The sequence below is a fragment of the Populus trichocarpa genome, chromosome 17, assembly GCF_000002775.5.
Source record: "Populus trichocarpa isolate Nisqually-1 chromosome 17, P.trichocarpa_v4.1, whole genome shotgun sequence".
NCBI lineage: Eukaryota > Viridiplantae > Streptophyta > Magnoliopsida > Malpighiales > Salicaceae > Populus > Populus trichocarpa.
In genome coordinates, this window is record NC_037301.2 from 14,364,606 (window position 1) to 14,389,178 (window position 24,573).

At 35.4% G+C, this 24,573-nt stretch overlaps 3 protein-coding genes across 8 annotated transcripts in view; all 3 read right to left on the reverse strand.

The window, feature by feature from the left end:
• The window catches only part of LOC18106509 (disease resistance protein RGA2), a 27,855-nt gene continuing 3,282 nt past the window's right edge, over nt 1–24,573 (reverse strand). The window contains exons 1-3 of one of the 6 annotated variants that reach the window (XM_052448745.1): nt 503–3,241; nt 322–371; nt 1–217 (exon numbers count right to left, since the gene is read on the reverse strand). In XM_052448745.1, coding sequence (XP_052304705.1) covers nt 503–3,166 — 2,664 coding nt within the window. In that variant the 5' untranslated portion in view covers nt 3,167–3,241 and the 3' untranslated portion in view covers nt 1–217; nt 322–371. Of the gene's footprint in view, nt 218–299; nt 394–438; nt 3,242–24,573 lie in introns of those variants that run through there. The other 5 variants (XM_052448747.1, XM_052448748.1, XM_006372375.3 and 2 more) reach the window with 5 other exon arrangements.
• LOC112325631 (disease resistance protein RGA2) lies at nt 19,675–20,958 on the reverse strand. Its single transcript, XM_024592453.2, has 3 exons — nt 20,422–20,958; nt 20,226–20,263; nt 19,675–20,118 (listed from the first exon to the last, which is right to left on the reverse strand). The coding sequence occupies exons 1-3, from the start codon at nt 20,885–20,887 to the stop codon at nt 20,053–20,055; spliced, it is 570 nt and encodes a 189-aa protein (XP_024448221.2). The 5' UTR covers nt 20,888–20,958; the 3' UTR covers nt 19,675–20,052.
• The window catches only part of LOC18106507 (putative disease resistance protein RGA3), a 16,481-nt gene continuing 12,820 nt past the window's right edge, over nt 20,913–24,573 (reverse strand). Inside the window, exons 3-4 of the mRNA XM_052448345.1 lie at nt 21,006–21,957; nt 20,913–20,964 (exon numbers count right to left, since the gene is read on the reverse strand). Coding sequence (XP_052304305.1) covers nt 20,913–20,964; nt 21,006–21,957 — 1,004 coding nt within the window. The remainder of the gene's footprint in view (nt 20,965–21,005; nt 21,958–24,573) is intronic.

Consider the following 24,573-nt stretch of genomic DNA (forward strand, 5'->3'; position numbering starts at 1 on the left):
TTATTTAAATGATCACACACAATATTTTAAATAAGATACAAAGGCAAACCAATAATTCAGAACAACCAAATGTTTATCAATTTATTCATGACAAGTCATCACACACAGCTAGCCAAGGAAATTACACAAAGCAGACACTCCGAGCCTTAAGGTGATCTTCGTAAGTGACAAACTGTTGTAGAAGATCTCAGCCGACAGGACCCTCACAGTAGTAAACCTGAAGAAATTAGACAAACATAGAATTTAATAATGATGTATTGAGTTCAAAGAAATTTAAATTGCTGAATGAATTAGTTAACTTTGCATTTTATCATGACATGCCTTGTCTTGTTCTTTTGGTCTGGTTAAATCTGATGGAGTTCCACTTGAACCTGCCCCTCCAAAACACAAGAGGTTGTGTCAAATAAACATTGAAAATAATTTAAAAGGAAAAAAAAGGAATTGAAGAATGGATAAAAATGTGAAACTAAATATGATATATTTAACTACTGATAACCCGTACCTAATTAAATGTTTCTTCACCACTGTCATCATCATCAACCTTGATTTTAGGGATATGCTTGATCTTGGGCCAATCTTCTCCTGTTCCCCTTATGCACCTTTCGCTCAACCTTGGACAATTAATAATCTGAAGATTTTGAAGTTTTTTTAAATTGCTGATGCACTCCGGCATTTCTTCAATGTTTGGACAGTCTCTGATGATAAATGTTTGTAAAGATTCTGTAGATCCTTCAAGAAGCTGTTCTGGTAAAGCAATAGTTGCTGGTACCGCCACAAATAGTACAATACGAAGAGAAAGGGAAAGAGGTTGAATTTTTTTTTCTTTCACTTCTTTTATTTTCATCAAATCAAGCTTTTGACAATTACTAATAAATAATTCTTCCAGAGTAGTTAAGCATTTTATGCTTCGTGGCAGAGAAATCAAGCTATCACATTCAAAAATAACCAATTTTCGAAGACTTTTGAGACCTTGCATATCTTCGCACAAATTTTCTAGATTTTCACACTGAGCAATGAATAAAGTTTGAAGACACTCCAAACAACCAATCCCACCTTCTGGCAACCGCTTTTGCTTAGTAAATAGAAATAAAAATCTAAGGCTGATCATGTACCTCACATCTTTGGGCAGCTCTTCTAATCCCTCTTCACCTGTAACTGCCAGAGCTTGCAAGTTTTGCAATTTGAAAATAGATTTTGGGAGTCTTTTTATTTTTGTGTTGCTCCCAAAATAGAGATATCTCAAATGTTTCAAGGCCCCAATACTCTCCGGAAAAGTCTCAAATTCAGAATCATCCATTAATTCCAAAGACCGCAAATGCTTAAATTCTAACAAACATTTCTCAAAGTCTGTTTTGCATGTGGGCCCCACTATACTATCTGCAAAGCCTATTGACCGCACTTGATGGAAGTTGTTTGGGAACTTGGGGAGAGTTCTATGAAAAAATGAATCAGAGTCCAGAACTGACAAATGACGGGTTGTTTTGGAAATTTGGTGGTTTTGAGAGCTTATGATTGAAAACTCATTTTGAGCCAATGATGATGCAAGATCATGCATTAAATCATGCATCTTAAAGGAAGCTATAATAATCTTATTCTCATAATCTTGGAAGAAACATCTTGAGATCAACTCGCGCACATAACGCAAGCCAACATCTTCCAAGTTCTCGTTTGGATTTGATGATTGATGAATGAGCCCATGTGCCATCCAAAATTGCACCAATTCGAGATCTACGAATTGGTAATCTTTTGGAAAAACCGAACAATAAAGAAAGCATCTTTTCAAGTGAGTCGGCAGTCTTTGATAGCTTATTTTCAAGGCAGGTAAAATGCCATCTCCCTCTTCTTCCCACTTCTCACTGTCTCTCACCGATTGCCACTCTTTTTCATCAGTCTTACCATACAGTTGAGTCCCCAAGTTAATCACTGCCAGAGGAACTTGCTTGCATTTTTCCACTATTTCTTTCCCAATTCCAACCAAATTTGGATACAACTCCTTTTGCCCTTCCTTGAATGCACACTTGTAAAACAACGACAGACAGTCCTCTTGACCAAGAAGACTTAGGTTGTCCGCAGGAACAGTACCCATAATCTCAGCAACACGTTGACTACGGGTAGTTACTATAATCTTACTTCCATCAGCACCTTTTGATAACAAAGGCTTCAACAACAACCATTTTTGAGCATCTTCATTCCAAACATCATCCAAAAGAAGCAAGTATTTCCTACCATTCACAATTTCTTCAAGTTTTTTATTAAGTTCACCCTCATCCAAATCCGCACATCTTTCCCCAGTTGCAGATTTAATAATCTTTTGTATCACTTGTTTCAAGGAAAAATCATCTGAAACACAGACCTCCATCTTCAGTTCAAAATGACTTTTTACATTTTCAGCATCACACACCGATTTGGCAAGAGATGTCTTCCCCAAGCCTCCCATTCCTACTATCGGAAGGACAACGGGATGTGCATCACCAACCTTAGAAGGTGCTGCTAAAAGGTTGATGATGCGTTCTTTGTCTTTATCTCTTCCAATAAGACCGGAAAAGCTCTCAAAGGATCGGTTCATCTCTGTTTCCTCATGCAAGACATGACTACAATCAATAGCCTGCTCGCTGAGGTTGAAGTCAGACTTAAGAGCTGAAATCTCACCTAGTCTTTCTATGATCTTCTTTATCTTATGACCTATTATTAAACGGAATGGAGATCTTGTAAAGAAGTGGAGTACCTTTCTGCTGGTGCTCCCTTTAGTTTTCACCACCTTCCTTTGCAAAGTTTCGCACTCGATTTCGTCCAGCACGTCCTCTGCATCATACAAGACTTCTCTGAGCATATGGAGCCAGAGCCGAATCCCGTTATTCTTTGATTGTTTCTGCTCAGCATCGGACAGCACCGCGTTGATGGCTTTCAATATCTCTTCAAGACGTGCAAGGTCATCTTCAAGTCCCCATGCCAAACGAAATTCTTGAACAGCGAAAGAGCCTAACTTCCCTAGAAGGGATTTTGCAATATCGGCTGCAAAAGCTTCGGCCATTTTCTTTTTGAGTGAGGGGAGGAAGTGTTTGATAGGGAAAAAAATGATTGAGATAAGAGTGGAGTTCCGCTTTCTTTTCTGAGTGGAGAGGAGAAGTCGTTGAGTCTTCTTAATTAAAATGTACAATGGCTCCATCCTCCATGGATTGCTTGTTTAATGGGTTGTTCTCTTTCTTTTCTTTTCTTCATAATATTAGCGATCGATTTAATCCTTAATTGTTTTTGAGTAGTTGACCAAGAAGCTATAATCCCACCCTACTTACGTGTTATCTACTTAATCTTAATTTATGTACCCAATTGTGAAGTTGAGGAGGGAAAATAATATATAATAAATTAAATACATTATTAACTTATTTGATACATTATATTTGATATCAATTGAAATTGTGGCTTGGAAAACAGGGATATATGTTAATATCATGGCCGCCCCACCCACAGTTTCCACATTTCACACCGAGGAATCACTAAAATGCAAAATCCACATTCCCAGTATTTCTCAAGCCGAAAGTTTCACAAAACAAGACCCCACCGTAAAGTATCCACGCGTCCAAATTGACTTCATTGACTAATCAGCAGGCATCCTCCATCTAAAGTGTTGACAGGTTCAGCCTACATGATGAAACACAGGGACCTGCGTGGGTCCCTTTGCTTTTATACAAGTAAATGTACACAGTCACCCATATTTGACCATATTCTTAAGTGGCGGACGACCCTTAATGCTTTGAAAAAAATATGCACTGCCCAGATTTACTCAGGCGACCTGCTGTCGCCAAAAAATCGAGTTAGTTTCTATTTTAATCATATCTGGATTAAATATGTACAGATGAATTAGAAAAATCACAGTAATTTTATTACAAAATCACGGATTGCTATAATATTTTTTTTTATATATATAGTTTTTATATATATTTTTATTTTTATAATTTTTTTAAATTATTTTAGTTCATTTTATTTTATAATATTAAAATGGTTGAGAGTTTAACTTTATAATTTTTTTTTAATTTTATCTTTCTACCATGTTAACATGATTTATGGGTTAGTCGAAATAACCCAAATTATTCAAGTTTATTGATTTGATGGGTTTTTTTAATTGCACTTGACTTTTTATAATTTTTTTTTTCATATTATTAAAAAGAATAGTTTTGGTGAAAAATTATGTTATTAAACTTTTTGAAGTAACAAAAATTAAAAAATACAGAGCAGACCATTGTTTTTTTTGGAATTTTTATTATGATTTTTTAAATTTTATTTTTGTTAATTTTATCTTTTAGATTAAAATATTTAAAAATTAGGTCTGTAATTTGCTAACCTGAAGAGTGTGGAGTCCAGATTCTAGTTTTCAATTGTATCTTTCATCTGTAGAATGCTGTAATAGAAGTGCTTTCTGAGTCAAAGACGGACAAGACGACAAAAGGCAAGAGTGAAATACCTACAGATCATCAAATTCAAAACAATATTTTTACTATTTTATAAATATTTTAATGGCAAATATAAAGAAAAAACAGTATTTAAAAATATTATTTTAATATATATTTTTAAAAAACTACCTTATTTTCCTATATGTGTTTGAATTATTGTCTTTGGCATGTACCCTTATCTTTGACCATTGAAATTTATTTTAATTTTAAAAGTTTTTTTTGGTGGAATTGATGTGCTTTTACCATATACAGCTCCAAATTCTATCTGAAAATCTCTACCACTATCATATATTTGGGCCAACCACACGAGGATATCAACTCTAGAGATTATTTGTTTTTATATTTTAAAAGTATTATTAAAAAAATTTGAATTTTTTAATTTTTTTCATTACTTAAACTATTTTTATGTTTTTATATAGATCATTTTAATGTCCTTTTCAAGAATAAATATCAATTAAAAAAAACTTGAATTAACTTTAAAAAAAAAAAGTAATAAACAAATTATGAGACTGTATAGTAGAAGCATAAATTTTTTAAGCCCTGTCGAGGAGTGCAATTGAACCATGATTTTTCAAAATTTTGAATATTTTTTGAAAAAAAATTAAAAACAATATTTTTAGTATTTTATAAATATTTTAATGGCAAATATAAAGAAGAAACAGTATTTAAAAATATTATTTTAATATATTTAAAAAAAGACTGCCTTATTTTCTGATATGTGTTTGAATTATTGTCTTTGGCATGGAGCCTTAGGCCTTATCTTTGACCATTGAAATTTATTTTAATTTTAAAATTTCTTTTCGGTGGAATTGATGTGCTTTTACCAGTGCACTAAATGCAGCCATTTCATTAAAGGAGCTTAGCCGGTGCACTACTTCGGCTTGGACCTGCATTTTTTTATTTTTTCACTCAAAATGGTTTGTGGATGGGTTCGTACTTCGTAGAATATGGGTAACCCTATACCTTTTGCAAAGACCTAATAGAGCAAACAATTGTTTTTTTCCGTGACATAGTGAGTTAATTATTAGCAGAGAATAATATAAATTATATTTATTTTATTTAATAGTTTAAATTATTAGATTAAGATAATTTTTTAATATGTTATTAGAGTCTTGTTGACCAATTGATTATAAAATTTAATATGATTATTTTTATTTATTTAATAAAAATTAAATATAAAATAATATAAAACATTTGTAAGAGTTTAATGAAAAAATAAAATATTGAAATCAAGGACAGACAAATATTTTAATAGTTTGGAAAATTGGGGGTTTTGAGAGATTATTATTCAATGCATTTAAAAAGAAATATTTTGAGATCAACGCGCGCGCCTAACGCAAGCTGTCATTTGGACTTTGATTGAATGAGTACATGTGACATCTAAAATTATTTTTTAAAAAAGTTTTTTTATTTAAAAATATATTAAAATAATATTTTTGTTTTTTAAAATTTATTTTACATCAACACATACGCAATTCAAACGACATCATAAAAGTAGTAATCTTTTGAAAAAATGGAACAACAAAGAAAGCATCTTTTGTAGATTTTCACACTCATAGATCAGTAAAGTTCGAAGAAATTTCAAGCACCCAATCCCACCTTCTGGCTACCGCTTCTGTCTGTCCTTGTTTAGAAAAAGAACTTCTTAAAGGGCGAGTGACTTTTAATGCTTTGAAAAAAAAATAACAAGCGACTTGTCGCTTACATTACCCAGATTTAGACGACCTCCTGTCACCAAAAAATCTAGGAGATCACACACAATACTCGGCGTAGCAGTACCGTTAACGACACACTGTCAAAGGATTTCGGTGCCTTCCCAGCCATGATTTGCTTAAAAGATTTGGATCAAGGGAAAGCGATCAAATAGTAGTGAAGTGAAGCATCAGAATGACTCCGTTGCATTTAATTTTTTTTTTATTTAAAATGACAATATTTTGATGCGAAGGAAAATTTCATTTTTTTAAAGGTCCCCCAAGTTTAATTGTTTCATTTTTGGCAAATTTCAACCATTCTTTCTTTATTTTTTCTCAATTTCATCCCTGATTGCATTATATATAGTCCTTGAATATTGATATATTTTTTCGATTTCATCTTTAGCTTTTGAATTTTTAATTATTTAATGAATTTCGACCTCCATTTATTGTAATTTTTTTTCTTGTTTTCTTGAAATTTTTAAAAAATATTTTTTAAAATTCTTAAAATATATATTTTTTTAAATATAACATTGTGAAACTTTTCATGCTATTATTTAAAAATTTGTTTCAAACTAGATAACTTAATAAGTTTAAAATCTTTTTTTTTTAACAACAAACCTCTTAGTTTGTTTTATAAATACCTCTCCGTCAAAATCGTTATTTAAAAAAATTATTTTTTTTATAAATTTGATGTATTTCTAACTTGTTAATAATTGTAATAACTATTAATGTACATATAAAATTTATTATTAACATAGATAAATATGTAGCAAAATAATTTTTTTTTCTTTTTGTTGTTTGAAACCTTTACAATAAATCTTACTTTGTATTTTTGGATGGTTCTATTAGCTTTTACTTTTCTCTTGAAGATCTATTTATAACCTAGTAGTAGTGAATGAATTTTTAGATGGTGAGTATAGATCTTTCATCAATAGTTTGATGAGACCACCTAAGCTATTTTTCTTTGATTTTGTATGTGAATGAATTTCTTGTATCTTTTATAAGGGAATATGTCTTCAAAAAGTGCACATTCATGTTGAATACTTGATTTATATATATAAAAAAAATCTATATACACTATCAGTGAATACACAATCCACTCCAGAGTTAGAAACGATAATCTCATTGAGCCTGTCGAAGTAGGGAAAATGTCTTCAAAAAGTGTACATTCGTTGATTTTATTATTATATTTGGATGAATATGTTGAATACTTGATTTATATATATAAAAGAAATCCATATACACTATCAATGAATACACAATCCAGTCCAGAGTTAAAAGTTCGGTTTTACTGGTTAAAGGAAGCTAGAAGGTTTGTTTTTCAAAAATTAGTTAGGATCAAGGGGTGGTTTTAGATGGTGTTAGGTCTTTTTATTTAAAAATATATTAAAATATTTTTTTTATTTTTTAAAAATTATTTTTAAAAGTTACATATTAAAAAAATAAAAAAATAAATAATTTTAAGCAAAGAAATTTCAAAATTTAATGAAATACAGAGTGTAAAAATTTATAAACTTTTAATATGTTATTGGAGGTCTCTTCGTTAAGATCTTTGAAGCTCATGAATGAGACATTGCAGTAAGTTTGAGATTCTTGATGACTGTTGTATTATCAGAAACAATTAGCATAATTATTTAAATAATTCAGAACAACCAAATGTTTATCAATTTATTAATGACAAATTATCACAGACAGCTAGCCAAGGAAATTACACAAAGCAGACACTCCGAGCCTTCAGCTGATCTTTGCAAGAGACCAACTGTCGTAGAAGATCTTGGCCGACAGGACCCTCACATTAGTAAACCTGAAGAAATTAGACAAACATAGAATTTAATAATGATGTATTAAGTTCAAAGAAATTTAAATTGCTGAATGAATTAGTCAACTTTGCATTTTATCATGACATACCTTGTCTTCTTCTCTTGCTTATGGAGTTCCACTTGAACCTGCCTCTCCAAAACACAAGAGCTTTTGTCAGTTTTTTTTTTTCAAAGCTAATATTGTTTTCAGGGAAAATAATTTAAACGAAAAAAGAAATTGAAGAATGGATAAAAATGTAAAACTAAATATGATAAATTTAAATATGGTTTGCTGCTGCTACCTGCATGAGATGTCTCTTCATCATTGTCATCACCGTCAACCTCGATTTTAGGGATATGTTTGATCTTGGGCCAATCTTCTCCTGTTCCCCTTCGACACTTTTTGCTCAAACTTGGACAATCACTGATCTCAAGATTTTGAAGTTTCTTTAAATTGCCGATGCAATCTGGCATTTCTCTAATGTTTGAACAATCTCTGATGATTAATGTTTGTAAGGATTCTGCAGATCCTTGAAGAAGCTGTTCCGGTAAAGCAAGAGTTGTTGGTAACTCTTCAAATATTACAATACAAAGAGAAAGAGAAAGAGGTTGAATTTTTTTCTCTGCTACTCGGCAGAGAAATCAAGCGAGGACACCCAGCAATAACCAATTTTCGAAGACTTGTAAGACCTTGCATATCTTCGCACAAATTTTCTAGATTTTCACAATCAGCAATGAATAAAGTTTGAAGACACTCCAAACACCCAATCCCTTCTTCTGGCAACTGCTTCTGCTTAGTAACTAGATATAAAAATCTAAGGCTGATCATGTACCTCACATCTTTGGGCAGCTCTTCTAATCCTTCACCTGTAACCAGAGCTTGCAAGTTTTGCAATTTGAAAATAGATTTTGGGAGTCTTTTTATTTTTGCGTTGTTCAAAAAATGGAGATATCTCAAATGTTTCAAGGCGCCAATCCTCTCCGGAAAAGCCTCAAATCCAGAATCGTCCATTAATTTCAAAGACCGCAAATGCTTAAATTCTAACAAACATTTCTCAAAGTCTGTTTTGCATGTAGGCCCCACTATACTATCTGCAAAGACTATTGACCGCACTTGATGGAAGTTGTTTGGAAACTTGGGGAGAGTTTAGATCATTTTAATATGTTAATCAAAAATAAATTTTAAAAAATAAAAAAATATTATTTTTATATAAAAAGTTTTTTTTATATATAATACCAAACATGCTCTTATGCTTTTATAAATGTACAGATATCTGTATATCTGTATATCCATTTGATCCATCTATAATATAAAAAAATAATTTTAAATAAAAAAAATAAATTTTAATAAAACATCATTTGAAACGCATTTGTCGCTGTGAATTATGAATTGGCTACGTGGGGATTGGGATGCTAGTTGTCTGGGGAGAGAGACTTTTTTTTTATTTAGGTGATGGAGTATTTACCGTTGGATTTGACCATTGTTATTCCCTATGTGGACACCACCACATGCTGGGTGCATGCTTCTATGAAAATATGTTTTCTTTAATTAATTAATTTAAAGAAAACTTCACGCCTTTTGTCAATAAAATAGGATTTATGAATATTAAACCTAAATTAACTTCTTAAACTTGCTACTTGAGTTAGGAGATTAAGATAATTTCATAGAAAATAAGTAAAAAAACCTGAATCAACTCAGTTAAAAAAACATCATTTTTTTGAAATGAGTATAATTGAGCAGTGTTTTTCCAAAATTTTGAATATTTTTTAAAAAACAATTCAAAACAATATATTTAATATTTTATAAATATTGTAATGGTAAATATAACAAAAAAGGGTATTTAAAAATATTATTTTAACATATTTAAAAAAACCTGAATCAACCGAGTTAACTCGTTTTGAATATAAAATTTGGAGAAAGAAAATAATTATAAAAAGCCTGGTTGATAAGAGTAATGCAACTAGTTTTTCCAAAATTTTGAGTATTTTTTGAAAAAAAAATCAAAATAATATTTTTAGTATTTTATAAATATTTTAATGGGAAAATATAAAGAAAAACAATATTTAAAAATATTATTTAAATATATTTTCAATTGTTTTTTTAAAAATACCCTACATCAGAAAAAAAAAACTGCCTTATTTTCTGATATGTGTTTGAATTAATACTTTTGTTTTGAAATTTTTAGATTATTTTAATGCATTGATGTTAAAAATAAATTTTTTTAAAATATTTTTAAATAAAAAACACTTTAAAAAACAATCACATAATTCCTAAATACACTTTGCCAGTGCACTTTAAAAAATCATCTTTTTATTTTTTTTTACTCAAAATAGTTTGCGGATGGGTTCGCAGAATATGGGTGCACTTCCTAACTTTTGCGAAGACCAAACAGTTGTTTTTTTCGTATTGTAGTGAGTTACTTATTGCCTACAAATCAATTTCTTTTAAGAGTGCATTACAGCTGCGATTTAATCCTTATTTGTTTCTGTGCAATGGGCCAAATAAGGCAGATACTGCTTTGAAGTTCTATATATATAGGAATTGAGGACCGGTCTTAGCTCGCTTGCTACTATGACAGTCCAGTTCTTATGAACACGGTTCTATATGGTCCTTCCATTTCTGAATCATTTATAGCATTAATTTTACTACTCTTCTCAAGGAACCATAATTCCACCCAAATTTCAAGCTGCTGAAAAGGGAAAATGTTGTTTAACAAATTAAGTACATTCTTAATTTATTTGATTATTTTTACTACGTAACATAACCGTATAAAAAAGGTAACGGTGAGAGTTCTTCAAGGTTTTGCTGGGATATTGGATTCATGGACTTTTAAGAGTTTTAATAGGCTATGGGCTAGTAGTTTTTCGGCCATGGCCGAACTAGTCCTAAAATATTTCCTTAATAGCAAGTTTCACTTCTGGTCTTTTTACGGGTATCTTGAAATGGGATTATGGGCTGTGGAATGTTAAAAAGCACAATTAGTAAGGACGCAAATGAGCAAAAAGAAAACGATTATTTGTGAGGATGTGCTGTCGCGCATGGAATTCAAGTAACAGGTGCGTGGTGATGAGAGAATTAAGAGTTATCGTTAGAACCCAGTCAGGTAAGAATTTTATACACCCAGGAATCATAAAACCTCAGTTCCCTGGTTAATTATGGAATTGCTTAGATGGTGTTATACTGTAGCAACTTCTCAAACAGGCACCGGAGAATCAAGAAAATGACACGACTCCAGACCACCAGTCCCTGTACCATTCTACATCATTTAGAAGACTTCAATGGCCACCCCCATCACAATGCATGCGCTTCTGCACTTTGTTGCTGGCAATTTCTCCAATGTATCTGATCACTTGAAGAAATAATAGTAATTGAAATATGGAGAATGCATGCAATGAAGAAGTTACACGAGTTCTTCATGTATCTATCAAGGAGATCAAGAACACATAAAATAACCAAAGGAATACACAGACCAAGTTCTGAAGAAATAGTCTCTCTGAATTCTGTTATCAGCCAGTTAAATCTGTAATCAGGGAAAAGTTGTGGAAAGACAAAAAGAGCAAAACGTAACTCTAAGCCAGTGGATCACTCATCAAAATCAAAAGAAGGCAATTTAATTAGAAAGGGAACACATGAGATATGCACAAAAACAATCAGGAGAATAAATTGTTGTCCAATGAGAAAAAGAAGACGCATGTATTCTTCAAAACCTGTTGAATGTTATCATATCCTAAAAAGAACATCCCTTTGTAGGGTTTTTACGTCAGAGGGCTAGAACATATACTGCAATTTTATCAGCATTAGTTCTTCTTTCTGTGCATAATCATGTGATTTACCATCCACAAACTAACTTCACAAAAAGATGGTGCCAACAGAATGCAATAGAGAAATAATTAAAATTGTTAAGATAATGTTATCACTTACTCATGCAACAGATTTTGGGATAAGTGACATAATGGCTATGTCGATCTTCATCTGGATTTCTAACCCAGGGTAGTGCTGCACCTACATGCAGAAAAAAATAAGCATGTTACTTTCAAGTACATCTATCACAAGCATCCATGAAGTTCTGAAAACAAGAAAATTTTCGAACATATATAAAGAAGGTATGGGAAGGGGATGTTTCACATTCATCAGAGAACATCATAGAGATTCTCCTAATGCAATCATCGACTTTATTGGAAGAATCAAATCACTGAAATATCGAGCTTCTTCTATGCAGATTAGGATTTGGAAGCAAGATCCAACATATCTAATATAAAACTGTATGGCAAAAAGTTTACTTTTCGGAAGGGAAATAAAAACAGATGAAGGAAAGACAGAGAGGAAGAATCCCGGCATTCAGTCACATGCAGCTATATAATATTGGAAGGTAAGCAAAGATTCAACAAACGTAAATACACAAAATTTGAAACAAGTTATGAAAGGATCGATAGCCTAAATGCATTGCATCATCAACAGTTCAAAACTCTCTTAAACTTCCTAATTTAATTCACAAAAATCATCTTGTTGCTATTACAAAACCCAGACCATAATAATAAATTGACTAACTAAAACTGACACCGCACCAACCAACCTTGACTGCTACTGCTTGACGATCTTTCAACATCGCAAGATGCCCTTGGGCAATCGACGCAGCAGCTGTCATTTACATAAAAAAAAAAATCCATAATTCAACAACAAATTTTCACCTTCAACATCTCAGAAAAGAAAAACAAAGAAAATACAGAACCGAAACATAAATCTCCGTTAAACATCAACCCAAATTGCTTTCAAGAACTTATTTTATATCGTTGAAACTACTAGGAACTGCCTTCATTATACCTAACCCAAAAAATTAGCCTACGAAACAGACATAAATTCTTCGAAATCGAAAATAAACAAACGTGCACAAGCAAATAAAAAATAATTGCCCAGCTTTCACATAAAATCCTTCATTTTCTACATAATTTCAATACCCTCTTTGCCGATTTAATTAATTAGATTCAGTCAAAATCAAAACTTTAATTTATTCACTAAATCACAAATTAACACATAAATTAAAAATAATAATAATAAAATTAACTTCATTTACCTTGAGTAATTTCCATAGTTTTTAAACTCGGCCAGGTCCAATACCTGGGTTCCGGGTTTTGATCGGGTCACCAGGTCGTCCGGGTTAATTTTTTTAAAAAAATTAAAATGATGTTGTTTTGATTTAAAAAAAAGTCAACGGGTTACAACCGGGTTTTTGACTGGGTCTTACCGGGTTGTCGGGTCACCCTGAATTTTTACTTTTCCTATTTTTTTTAAAGCCGGTCCAATTTCAGCTTCAGATTAACCCGCTAGGCCGGATCGGGTTTCAAAACTACGGTAATTTCTGTTAGTAGGAATCAGAGTTTACCAGTGGGTTATGAAGAGAGAATTTGTAATCCGCGACGGTTGATGCAAGCTGTCAGCAAAAGTGAAAATGATTAAAACATGGTTAGGTAATTAGCTTAGAGAAAGAGCGAGGGGAGGTTTTTACCGACGGTGGAGATTGTGCAAGAAGAGCGAAGGAAGGCGTGTATTGGAGAGATGAATTTGTTAGGGAAGGAGTCTGATTCTCGATCGATGACTGAACCAGATTACATTTATAGTGCAGCTTTCAGGCTCTACACCTATATATCAGGATGCTGCAATATGCAGGTAGCAGCAGCAAACTTCTGCCTCTAAGGGAAGTTTCTGTGATTTTCTTTTTGGAATAGAAAATCTACTCGGCATGATAGCTAGTCATGCAGACCTTTAATTTAGAGTTTAATTAGAGCAACAGCATGTTCCCATGCATTATTCAGATATAAAGAAAGGGTAGATGTTCTTGAAGGGTGCGGAAATGGATGTCTCTTCGTTAAGATCTTTGAAACTCATGAATGAGACATTGCAGTAAGATGGAAATTCGTGATGACTGTTGTATTATTAGAAACAAGTAGCTTGCTCCTTCTCCTCCCAACTTCAGCTTTTTAGTTTGTGTAGAAGGACGAATTTATATGTTAAGCATAATTATTGAAATGATTACACACAATATTTCAAATATGATAAAGAGGCAAGCCATTAATTCAGAACAACCAAATGTTTATCAATTTATTAATGACAAATCATCACACACAACTAGCCAAGGAAATTACACAAAGCAGACACTCCGAGCCTTAAGTTGATCTTCGTAAGTGACTAGCTGATCTGAAGAAAGCCTGAAGAAATTAGACAAACATAGAATTTAATAATGATGTTTTAAGTTCAAAGAAATTTAAATTGCTGAATGAATTAGTCAACTCTGCATTTTATCATGACACCCACGACATGCCTTGTCTTGTTCTTTTGCTCTGGTTAAATCTGATGGAGTTCCACTTGAACCTGCCCCTTGAAAACACAAGGTTTTTGTCAAATAACAATTGCATTTTGTTTTCGGGGAAAAGAATTTAAGCGAAAAAAAAAGAGGAATTGAAGAATGGATAAAAATGTAAAACTAAATATGATAAATTTAAATCATTGTAAACAGTACCTAAAGAGATGTTTCTTCACCACTGGTATCATCATCAACCTGTGCATATGTAGGAAAGCACAGTACCTAAATTGAGAATATGTATATTTCATTGATGTGTTGTAACAGTATACAAGGTGAGGATTTATACAGAACCTACATGCTATTATAGGAAAGCAATTCCTATAAACAAGCTGATATTAACAGCAGATCCTACAGCTAAGCTAATAACGGTTACATACTATAATTACACAGAATAAAAGGATTGACAATTATAGAAGCTATGATCACTCTCAATTACATCGTATAATCATCTTTCCTTTAACACTCCTCCTCAAGTTGGAGTGTGGATGTCAATAACGCTCAACTTGCTTAGATGTGTATGGAAGATGGGTGCACGCAGTGGTTTAGTAAATAAGTCTGCAACTTGTTCCCCTGTCCTGACATGTGAAGTTTTGATTTCTCCCTTTTGAATCTTCTCACGAACAGTGTGGCAATCAATCTCAATGTGTTTTGTGCGTTCGTGGTATACAGGATTTGCGGCTATGTGTAAGGCAGCTTGGTTGTCACAAAACAACCTTGCTGGTTGGGGATGATCAACATGCAAATCTTTCAACAAATATCGTAACCAACTTAACTCACAAGTAACTGCGGCCATGGATCGATACTCCGCTTCTGCGGATGAGCGAGATACTGTAACCTGTTTCTTGCTCTTCCATGACACCAATGAATTTCCAAGGAAAATACAATAACCAGTCACGGATCGGCGTGTGGTGGGGCAACGAGCCCAATCTGCATCACAGTAACCAATTAAATGTAAATTATTTTGTGAGGAAAACATCAAACCTTGACCCGAAGCTCCTTTAAGGTATCGGAGAAGTCGATACGCTGCATCAAGATGGTGTCGTTGTGGATCTTGCATGAATTGACTTAGCGTATTGACAGTGTACGCTATTTCTGGTCTTGTGATTGTCAAGTAGATCAATTTCCCGACTAAGCGTCGATACTTCGCCGGTTCATGGAGTGAACTGCTACCTGTGGGTGTTAGCACCAAATCAGCCTCCATTGGGACCTTCATTGGCTTAGCACCTAGTAACCCAGCTTCCTCCAATATGTCCAATGTATATTTTCTTTGGCAAATTGTAATTCCAGCTTTCGATCGGGCGACCTCGACTCCTAGGAAATATTTCAAAGGTCCGAGGTCTTTAATTCGAAATTTGCTGCTAAGGAAGACTTTCAGGTTCTTGATTTCTGCCTCATTGTTACCTGTAATTACCATGTCGTCAACATAAAGCAATATAATAGTGAGTGATGTACCTTTGACTTGGGTGAATAAGGAGTAATCTGCTTTAGATTGGCAGAACCCGATAGTTTGTATTGCTGAGGAGAACTCTTGAAACCAACTTCTGGATGCCTGTTTAAGCCCATACAATGACTTATGGAGTCGACACACAATGTTATCCCCCTGTCGATGACAACCTGGTGGAGGCATCATATAGACCTCCTCCTGAAGGGCACCATGGAGAAAGGCGTTTTGGACGTCCATTTGGTGTAACGACCAATGGCGGACAGCTGCTATAGTCAACAGGCAGCGCACGGTAAGGAGTTTAGCCACTGGCGCAAATGTCTCCTTGTAATCGATTCCCTCACGTTGAGTGAACCCTTTTGCAACGAGGCGCGCCTTGTAGCGTTCAAGAGTCCCATCAGAATGATACTTAAGCTTGAAGACCCATTTGCAGCCAATGGGACGTTGTCCCGGTGGAAGGGGAACAAGGCTCCAAGTGTGGTTGGCTTCTAAGGCTGTGAGTTCAGCCTGCATCGCTGCAACCCATTTGGGATTCTGGCAAGCCTGTGCATATGTAGTAGGCTCCACTATTTGGGAGATGTTAGAAACAAAACGGCGATAACCAGGGGATAAGCAAGAATAGGAGACATACCGATGCAGTGGATGGCGAGTGCTGGACATAGATTGTGGGGAGGTTGATGTGGGTGGAAGCAAGACAGAATGATGAGCCACATAATCCTTGAAGTGAGCAGGTGGCCGAGTATGACGGGTAGAGTGGCGAAGGGAAATTGGGGGGGAATGGGTCGGTACAGAGGATGGAGGTATTGTGGGAGAATCGTGTATGACAGGTGGGTTTGTGTCAATTGTGGTGGGAAGGTCAGTGACGGGCTCAAGGTTGAGTGATGGAGGTGGGTCCGGTGAGGAAGGTTCGGTGATGTCTTGTGGGGGTGGAGCAGGGAGTATTTCATGGGTATTGATGTGGTCATTGGAGTTGGGAGTAATGGCCATGTCAGTGTGGTTCACGGGTGCTAAAGAGGCATAAGGGAAGATGTGCTCATGGAAGATGACATCTCGTGATGTAAAAAATTTGTGTGAGGCTAGATCATAGACTTTGTAGCCTTTCTGACCAAGAGGATAACCAAGAAAGATACATCGATGAGCACGTTCGTCAAACTTATTGGTAGGTGTGAGGTTGGTGGCATAGCTAAGACATCCGAAAACACGCAAGTGTGTGTAGGTGGGAGGTGTGTTGTGCAAGAGTTCATATGGGGATTTATGAGATAGGAGGGGTGAAGGTAGGCGGTTGATAAGATAGCAGGCTGTTTGGAGGCTTTCTCCCCAAAATTTCAAGGGTAAATTGGCTTGGAACTTAAGGGCACGGCTAACATTCAAAAGGTGTCTATGTTTACGTTCAACTACCCCGTTCTGTTGTGGAGTGTATGGACAAGAGTGTTGGAAAAGGGTACCACATGAGTCTAGGAAAGGACGAATGGAGAGGAATTCACCACCATTGTCCGCACGAAGAGTTTTAATGTCATGTTGAAATTGTGTTTTGACCCAAGAAAAAAAAGATTTTAAAATTGTTTGTGTGTCAGATTTGAAACTCATAAGATGTACCCAAGTAAAACGAGTGAAATCATCTACAATAGTGAGAAAATATCGTGCCCCAGTGTGTGTTGGATTTCTATGGGGGCCCCATATATCACAATGAATTAAATCGAATGGTGCAGAAGATTTGATTTCACTATGAGAAAAGGGTAAACGAGTTTGTTTTGCCAAAGGGCAAACTTCACAAACGTGTTTTGAATCAAACATTATTTCAACATTATGTTTGGCTAATGAAAGTAAAGGTGCGGCTGATGGGTGTCCAAGACGCTGATGCCAAAGACTAGAGGTACGGTGGATATGATTAGCGAGGTGAGGATTATGTTTTGGGGTGAGATAGTAGAGCCCATCAAAATGCTTGCCCAGGCCAATCGTCCTCCTCGTATCCATGTCCTGCACAATACAAAAATTCGGATAAAATATCACTATACATCGCAAAGCTCTTGTCAATTTGCTAACGGATAATAAATTGACACGAAACTTTGGTACATAAAGAACTTTATCAAGGGATAGTTCATGTGATAATTTTATAGAGCCAATATTCTTTATTTTTGCTTGCCCCCCATCGGGCAAACCAACAGAGTCACACTGAACATCAAGGATGTTATGTGTTGGTGGAGAGTGTGATATGTGGTCGGTTGCTCCGCTGTCAACTATCCAGTATAGAGTTGAATGCGGGCTTGTTTGTGCTATATTGCATGTGGGCGAAAAAATACCTGTTGCATTTTCAATTGATTGTGTATTACCATTACGTAGCATAGCAATGATTTGATTATACTCCTCTGTAGTGAACATGGGACCTTCAGAAATGTGAGGTTTCTCGGTTGCAGCAGAACTGCTAGCCTTGACATTGTTGATTGTGAATCTCTTATTCTTGGGTTTCACGTGTTTGCCATGCCATTTGTGCCCTTCTGGGAACCCAATAATATAGTAGCATCGGTCCACTAAGTGTCCCTCTCCGTCACAGTGGGTACATTTAAGTGGTTTTCGTGATGGTGTGTAGAAGGGCTTCCTGTTGAATGATGGTGGCATTGGATTTCGTTGTACCTGCATTGCATGTGGTGTCGTTCCCATGTCTCGACGGTTGGCAACGTCCATCTGCCTCTCATGTTGAAGAATGAGACCATGGACTCGCCGTGTATCAGGGAGTGGGCTCATCATCAGAATCGAGCCTCGTATTGCTGAGTAGGATTCATTTAATCCCATCAAGAACTGCATGACTCTTTCCTTTTCATCTCTTTCAGCCAGTCCCTTTAAACCTGCGCAAGTGCAGATGAGTGGGTCATGGTATGATGCTAATTCGTCCCACAAGGCTTTCATCTTGGTATAATAAGAAGACACCGAGAGCTGCCCTTGACGATTTTCAACAATCTCTTGTCGAATCTGGTAGATCCTTGAGTCGCTGCTTTGTGAGAATCTCTCCTTGAGGTCGTTCCAAACTGCATCAGCAGATTCAGTGTACATAATGCTGCTCGCAATGTCTGAGTGAACTGAGTTTATGATCCACAGTGTCACCATATCGTTGCATCTTTTCCAGCCTGCATATTTCGGATCCTGTATTGGTGGTGCTTTAATGGTCCCATCAATGAATCCAATCTTGTTTCTTGCGCTGAGACCCATGTACATGGCACGGCTCCATTGCCCATAGTTATCTCCATCAAGTGGTTTGGTTGCCAGGATGAGTCCAGTATGATCTGAACTGTGTATGGCATATGGGTCTGTGATTTCCACGGGATTCCCATCTGGTTTGGTGTTATTGCTCTGTTCTGTCATGGTGTTTGTGAAATATCTATGGTGTATATGGTTGCGGAAGGGTGGAGGAGTCACCAAGATCGGTGCTCTGATACCATAATAAATTGAGAATATGTATATTTCATTGATGTGTTGTAACAGTATACAAGGTGAGGATTTATACAGAACCTACATGCTATTATAGGAAAGCAATTCCTATAAACAAGCTGATATTAACAGCAGATCCTACAGCTAAGCTAATAACGGTTACATACTATAATTACACAGAATAAAAGGATTGACAATTATAGAAGCTATGATCACTCTCAATTACATCGTATAATCATCTTTCCTTTAACACGATTTTAGAGATATGTTTGATCTTATGCCAATCTTCTCCTTTTCCCTCTTGGCACCTTTTGCTCAACCTTGGACAACGAGTGATCTCAAGTTTTTGAAGTTTCTTTAAATTGCCGATGCACTCTGGCATTTTTTCAATGTTTGGACAGTCCGTAATGATAAATGTTTGTAAGGATTCTGTAGATCCTCGAAGAAGCTGTTCTGGTATGGCAAGAGTGGCTAGTAAGTTTCTAAATATTACAATACGAAGAGGAAGGGAAGGAGGTTGATTTTTTTCTTTTATTATCATCAAATCAAGCTTTTCACAATCAATAATATAAAATTCTTCCAAAGTAGTTAGGTATTTTATGCTTCGTGGCAAAGAAATCAAGCTATCACATCCTCCAATAACCAAGAGACTAACTGTCATAGAAGATCTTGGCCGACAGGACCCTCACATCACCAGCAACGATGTATTAAGTTCAACAACGAGGGAGCAAATTCCATGACCAGCAAATGAACTGATTGGCAACCATTATGAACAAATGAAAAGCCAAGTACATCACCAGCAGGAACTACGAGCAAAGCACACAGAGAACGAATATTAATCTCCAGCAAATTAAACACTCTTCATCTTTATTTGAACAAACTAGATTGTCAGCAACAACACCGAAAAAATTGAAGTCCCCGTATTATAACCGTCAGCAGAAACCCCAATGAAAGCTGAAAAAAATTAGACAAACATAGAATTTAAAAATGATGTATTAAGTTCAAAGAAATTTAAATTGCTGAATGAATTAGTCAACTTTTTGCATTTTATCATGACATACCTTGTCTTCTTCTCTTGCTGATGGAGTTCCACTTGAACCTGCCTCTCCAAAACACAAGAGGTTTTGTCAGTTTTTTTTTTTCAAAGCTAATATTGTTTTCAGGGAAAATAATTTAAACGAAAAAAGGAATATTTGAAGAATGGATAAAAATGTAAAACTAAATATGATAGATTTAAATATGGTTTGCTGCTGCTACCTGTATTCTCCTCATCACTGTCATCACTGTCAACCTCGATTTTAGGGATATGTTTGATCTTGGGCCAATCTTCTCCTGTTCCCCTTCGGCACCTTTTGCTCAAACTTGGACAATCACTGATCTCAAGATTTTGAAGTTTCTTTAAATTGCCGATGCAATCTGGCATTTCTCTAATGTTTGAACACTCTATGATGATGAATGTTTGTAAGGATTCTGCAGATCCTTGAAGAAGTTGTTCTGGTAAAGCAAAAGTTGTTGGTAACTCTTCAAATATTACAATACGAAGAGAAAGAGAAAGAGGTTGAACTTTTTCCTCCTTTTCTTCTATTGTCATCAAATCAAGCTTTTCACAGCCATTAATACAAAATTCTTCTAGAGTAGTTAGGCATTTTATGCTTAGTGGCAGAGAAATCAAGCTATTACATTCATAAATAACCAATTTCCGAAGACTTCTAAGACCTTGCATATCTTCGCACAAATTTTCAAGATTTTCACACCGAACAATGAGTAAAGTTCGAAGAAATTTCAAGCACCCAATCCCACCTTCTGGCAACCGCTTCTGCTTAGTAACTAGAAGTAAAAACCTAAGGCTGATCAAGTACCTTACATCTTTGGGCAGCTCTTCTAATCCTTCACCTGGTGTAACCAGAGCTTGCAAATTTTGTAATTTGAAAAGAGATTTTGGGAGTCTTTCCATTTCTGTGTTCCAGCCAAAACCGAGATATCTCAAATGTTTCAAGGCGCCAATCCTCTCCGGAAAAGTCTCAAATTCAAAATCATCCATTAATTCCAAAGACCGCAAATGCTTAAATTCTAACAAACATTTCTCAAAGTCTGTTTTGCATGTAGGCCCCACTATACTATCTGCAAAGACTAGTGACCGCACTTGATGGAAGTTGTTTGGAAACTTGGGGAGAGTTTTATGAAAAAATGAATCAGAGTCAAGAACTGATAAATGACGGGTCGTTTTGGAAATTTGGTGGTTTTGAGAGCTTATGATTGAAAACTCATTTTGAGCCAATGATGATGCAAGATCATGCATTAAATCATGCATCTTAAAGGTAGCTCCAAACATCTTATCCTCATAATCTTGGAAGAAACATCTTGAGATCAACTCGCGCACATAACGCAAGCCAACATCTTCCAAGTTCTCATTTGGATTTGATGATTGAAGAATGAGCCCATGTGCCATCCAAAATTGCACCAATAAGATATCTAGGAACGGGTGATCTTTTGGAAAAACCGAACAATAAAGAAAGCATCTTTTCAAGGGAGTCGGCAGTCTTTGATAGCTTATTTTCAAGGCAGGTAAAATGCCATCTCCCTCTTCTTCCCACTTCCCACTATCTCTCACCGATTTCCACTCTGTTTCATCAGTTTTACCATACAGTTGAGTCCCCAAGTTAATCACTGCCAAAGGAACTTGCTTGCATTTTGCCAATATTTCTTTCCCAATTCCAACCAAATTTGGATACAACTCCTTTTCCCCTTCCTTGAATGCACACTTGCAAAACAACGACAGACAGTCCTCTTGACCTAGAAGACTTGGGTTGTATGCAGTAACAGTACCCATAATCTCAGCAACACGTTGACTACGGGTAGTTACTATAATCTTGCTTCCAGCAGCACCTTTCGATAACAAAGGCTTCAACAACATCCATTTTTGAGCATCTTCATTCCAAACATCATCCAAAAGAAGCAAGTATTTCCTACCATTCAGAATCGCTCCAAGTTTTTTTTTAAGTTCACGCTCATCCGAATCCACACATCCTTCCCCAGTTGCAGATTTAATAATCTTTTGTATCACTTGTTTCAAGGAAAAATCATCTGAAACACACACCTCCATCTTCAGATCAAAATGACTTTTTACATTTTCAGCATCATACACCGATTTGGCAAGAGATGTCTTCCCCAAGCCTCCCATTCCTACTATCGGAAGGACATAAGGATGTGCATCACCTACCTTAAAAGGTTCTGCTAAAAGGTTAATGAGGCATTCTTTGTCTTCATCTCTTCCGATAAGACCGGAAAAGCTCTCAAAGGATCGGTTCATCTCTGTTTCCTCTTGCAAAACATGACCACAATCAATAGGCTGCTCGCTGAGGTTGAACTCAGACTTAAGAGCTGAAATCGTAGCTAGTCTTTCTGTGATGCTCTTTATCTTATGACCCATTCTTAAACGGAATGCAATCTTATTAGAGCTTGAAAAGAAGCGCCGTACCTTTCTGCTGGTGCTCCCTGTTGTTTTCACCACCTGCCTTCGCAAAGTTTCGCACTCGATTTCATCCAGCACGTCCTCGGCATCATACAAGACTTCTCTGAGATCGTTGAGCCAGAACCGAATCTTGTCATTCTTTGATTGTTTCTGCTCAGCATCGGACAGCACTGCGGTGATGGCTGACAATCTCTTTTCAAGACGAGCAATGTCAGCTTCAAGTCCCCATGCCAAACAAAATTCTTGACCAGCAAATGAGCCTAGCTTCCCTAGAAGGGATTGTGCAATGCTGGATGCTAAAGCTCCTGACATTTTCTTTTTGAGTGGAGAGAGGAGAATTGGTTGATAGGAAAAATGATTAAGATGCAAGTGAAGTTATGTTTGCAGAATGGCAAATTAACCTCTTGATTTCTAGCTATGAGTATGCATGTAAAGGCGAAACAAACGCCTGCAATTTTTGTTCATGACATTCCCTTATTCTTTCATTTGTCTCTTACTTTGGAAACAATCTTCCTGAGAATCTATCCCTTACTTGGAACTTCCTAAGCAGTAAGCACAATAGCATAAACAACCTTTGTAGAAAAGCAAGTGATCTCTCTCTCAGAATCTGAGATGATCATGTCCTTCTGAAGATCATATAGTGATGATGTATTGTTAATTAATTTTTGGTTATTGTGAAAACACGAAGAAAAGATTGAGGGAATGAATGTATCATATATGGTCATAGAAATGAAATGTGCAGATGGGAGGAACCATTTGAGGAGTATGATTGATTTTGAGCAAATTAGAAAATATAATGGAAAGTTGAAACGAAACGAGGATTGATGCTTTGTGCATAGCTGCACCCTAACCCTAACCCTATCATTTTAATTGTGTCGGGGAGAGGAATAAAATCATGGACAAAATCAAACTTCAGTTGGCATTCAATCACAACCTGATTAGATACAGATTTAATTATGTTTTTAAACTCTCAGTAGCAAAAACAGCATGCATGTTTAGTTTTGCATTATAGACAAGGCTAACTCAATGACTGAAAATTTCAAGAAGAACATTTGATTTAAGAATGACAAATCAGAAAAAAATGAGAAAAGGTTACTGGAGGAAGCAATTGTCTGCATAAGCTTTCAAAGAACTGAGTTCAATAGGTTCAAGGAGGAGAGCGATTTGCAAGAGTGTTGCTTGCCTCAGGTAGAGTAGATAAATATAACAGAGATCTAAAACCCTATTTTTATGACAAAATGTTGAGTTCTAAGTTTACTTTGGCATTATGAATCCATCAAACTTGAGTCCTCCCTTCTCTCTTGGTTTGCAAGGATAAGTTCCGTTAATTGTCCGAAGAATGAAGATGTAATTAGAGTTAGGTTAACTTCAATGGGAGATTAATTTGAGAATTATTTTAATAATATGTACATAGAAATATAAGAAACAGAAATATATCAAGTCATCTAGCACAAGCATCCATGAAGTTTCTAAAAACTAGAAAATTTTCTAACATATATAAAGAAGGTATGGAAAGGGGATGTTTCACATTCATCAGAGAATATCACAGAGATTCTCCTAATGCAATCGTCGACTTTATTGAAAGAATCAAATCACTGAAATATCATATCTAATATAAAACTGTATGGCAAAAAGTTTACTTTTCCGAAGCGAAATAAAAACAGATACAGGAAAGATAGAGGAAGAATCCCGGCATTCAGTCACATGCAGCTATAATATTGGAAGGTAAGCAAAGATTCAACAACATAGATACATAAAATTTGAAACAAGTTATGAAAGGATCGATAGCCTAAATGCATTGCATCATCAACAGTTCAAAACACTCTTAAACTTCCTAATTTATTCACAAATATCATCTTGTTGCTATAACAAAACCCAGCCCATAATAATAAGTTGACTAACTTAGACTGACACCGCACCAACCAACCTTGACTGCT

Excerpts from the sequence above, each read along its gene's own strand:
- LOC112325631 (XM_024592453.2), bottom strand. The coding sequence starts at position 20,887 with ATGCAAGGTCTTAGAAGTCTTCGGAAATTGGTTATTTATGAATGTAAT. Across the intron at positions 20,264-20,421 it reads CAGTGATGAGGAGAATACAG|GTTCAAGTGGAACTCCATCA; the intron begins GTAGCAGCAGCA and ends TTGGAGAGGCAG. Across the intron at positions 20,119-20,225 it reads CAGCAAGAGAAGAAGACAAG|CTTTCATTGGGGTTTCTGCT; the intron begins GTATGTCATGAT and ends AATTTTTTTCAG.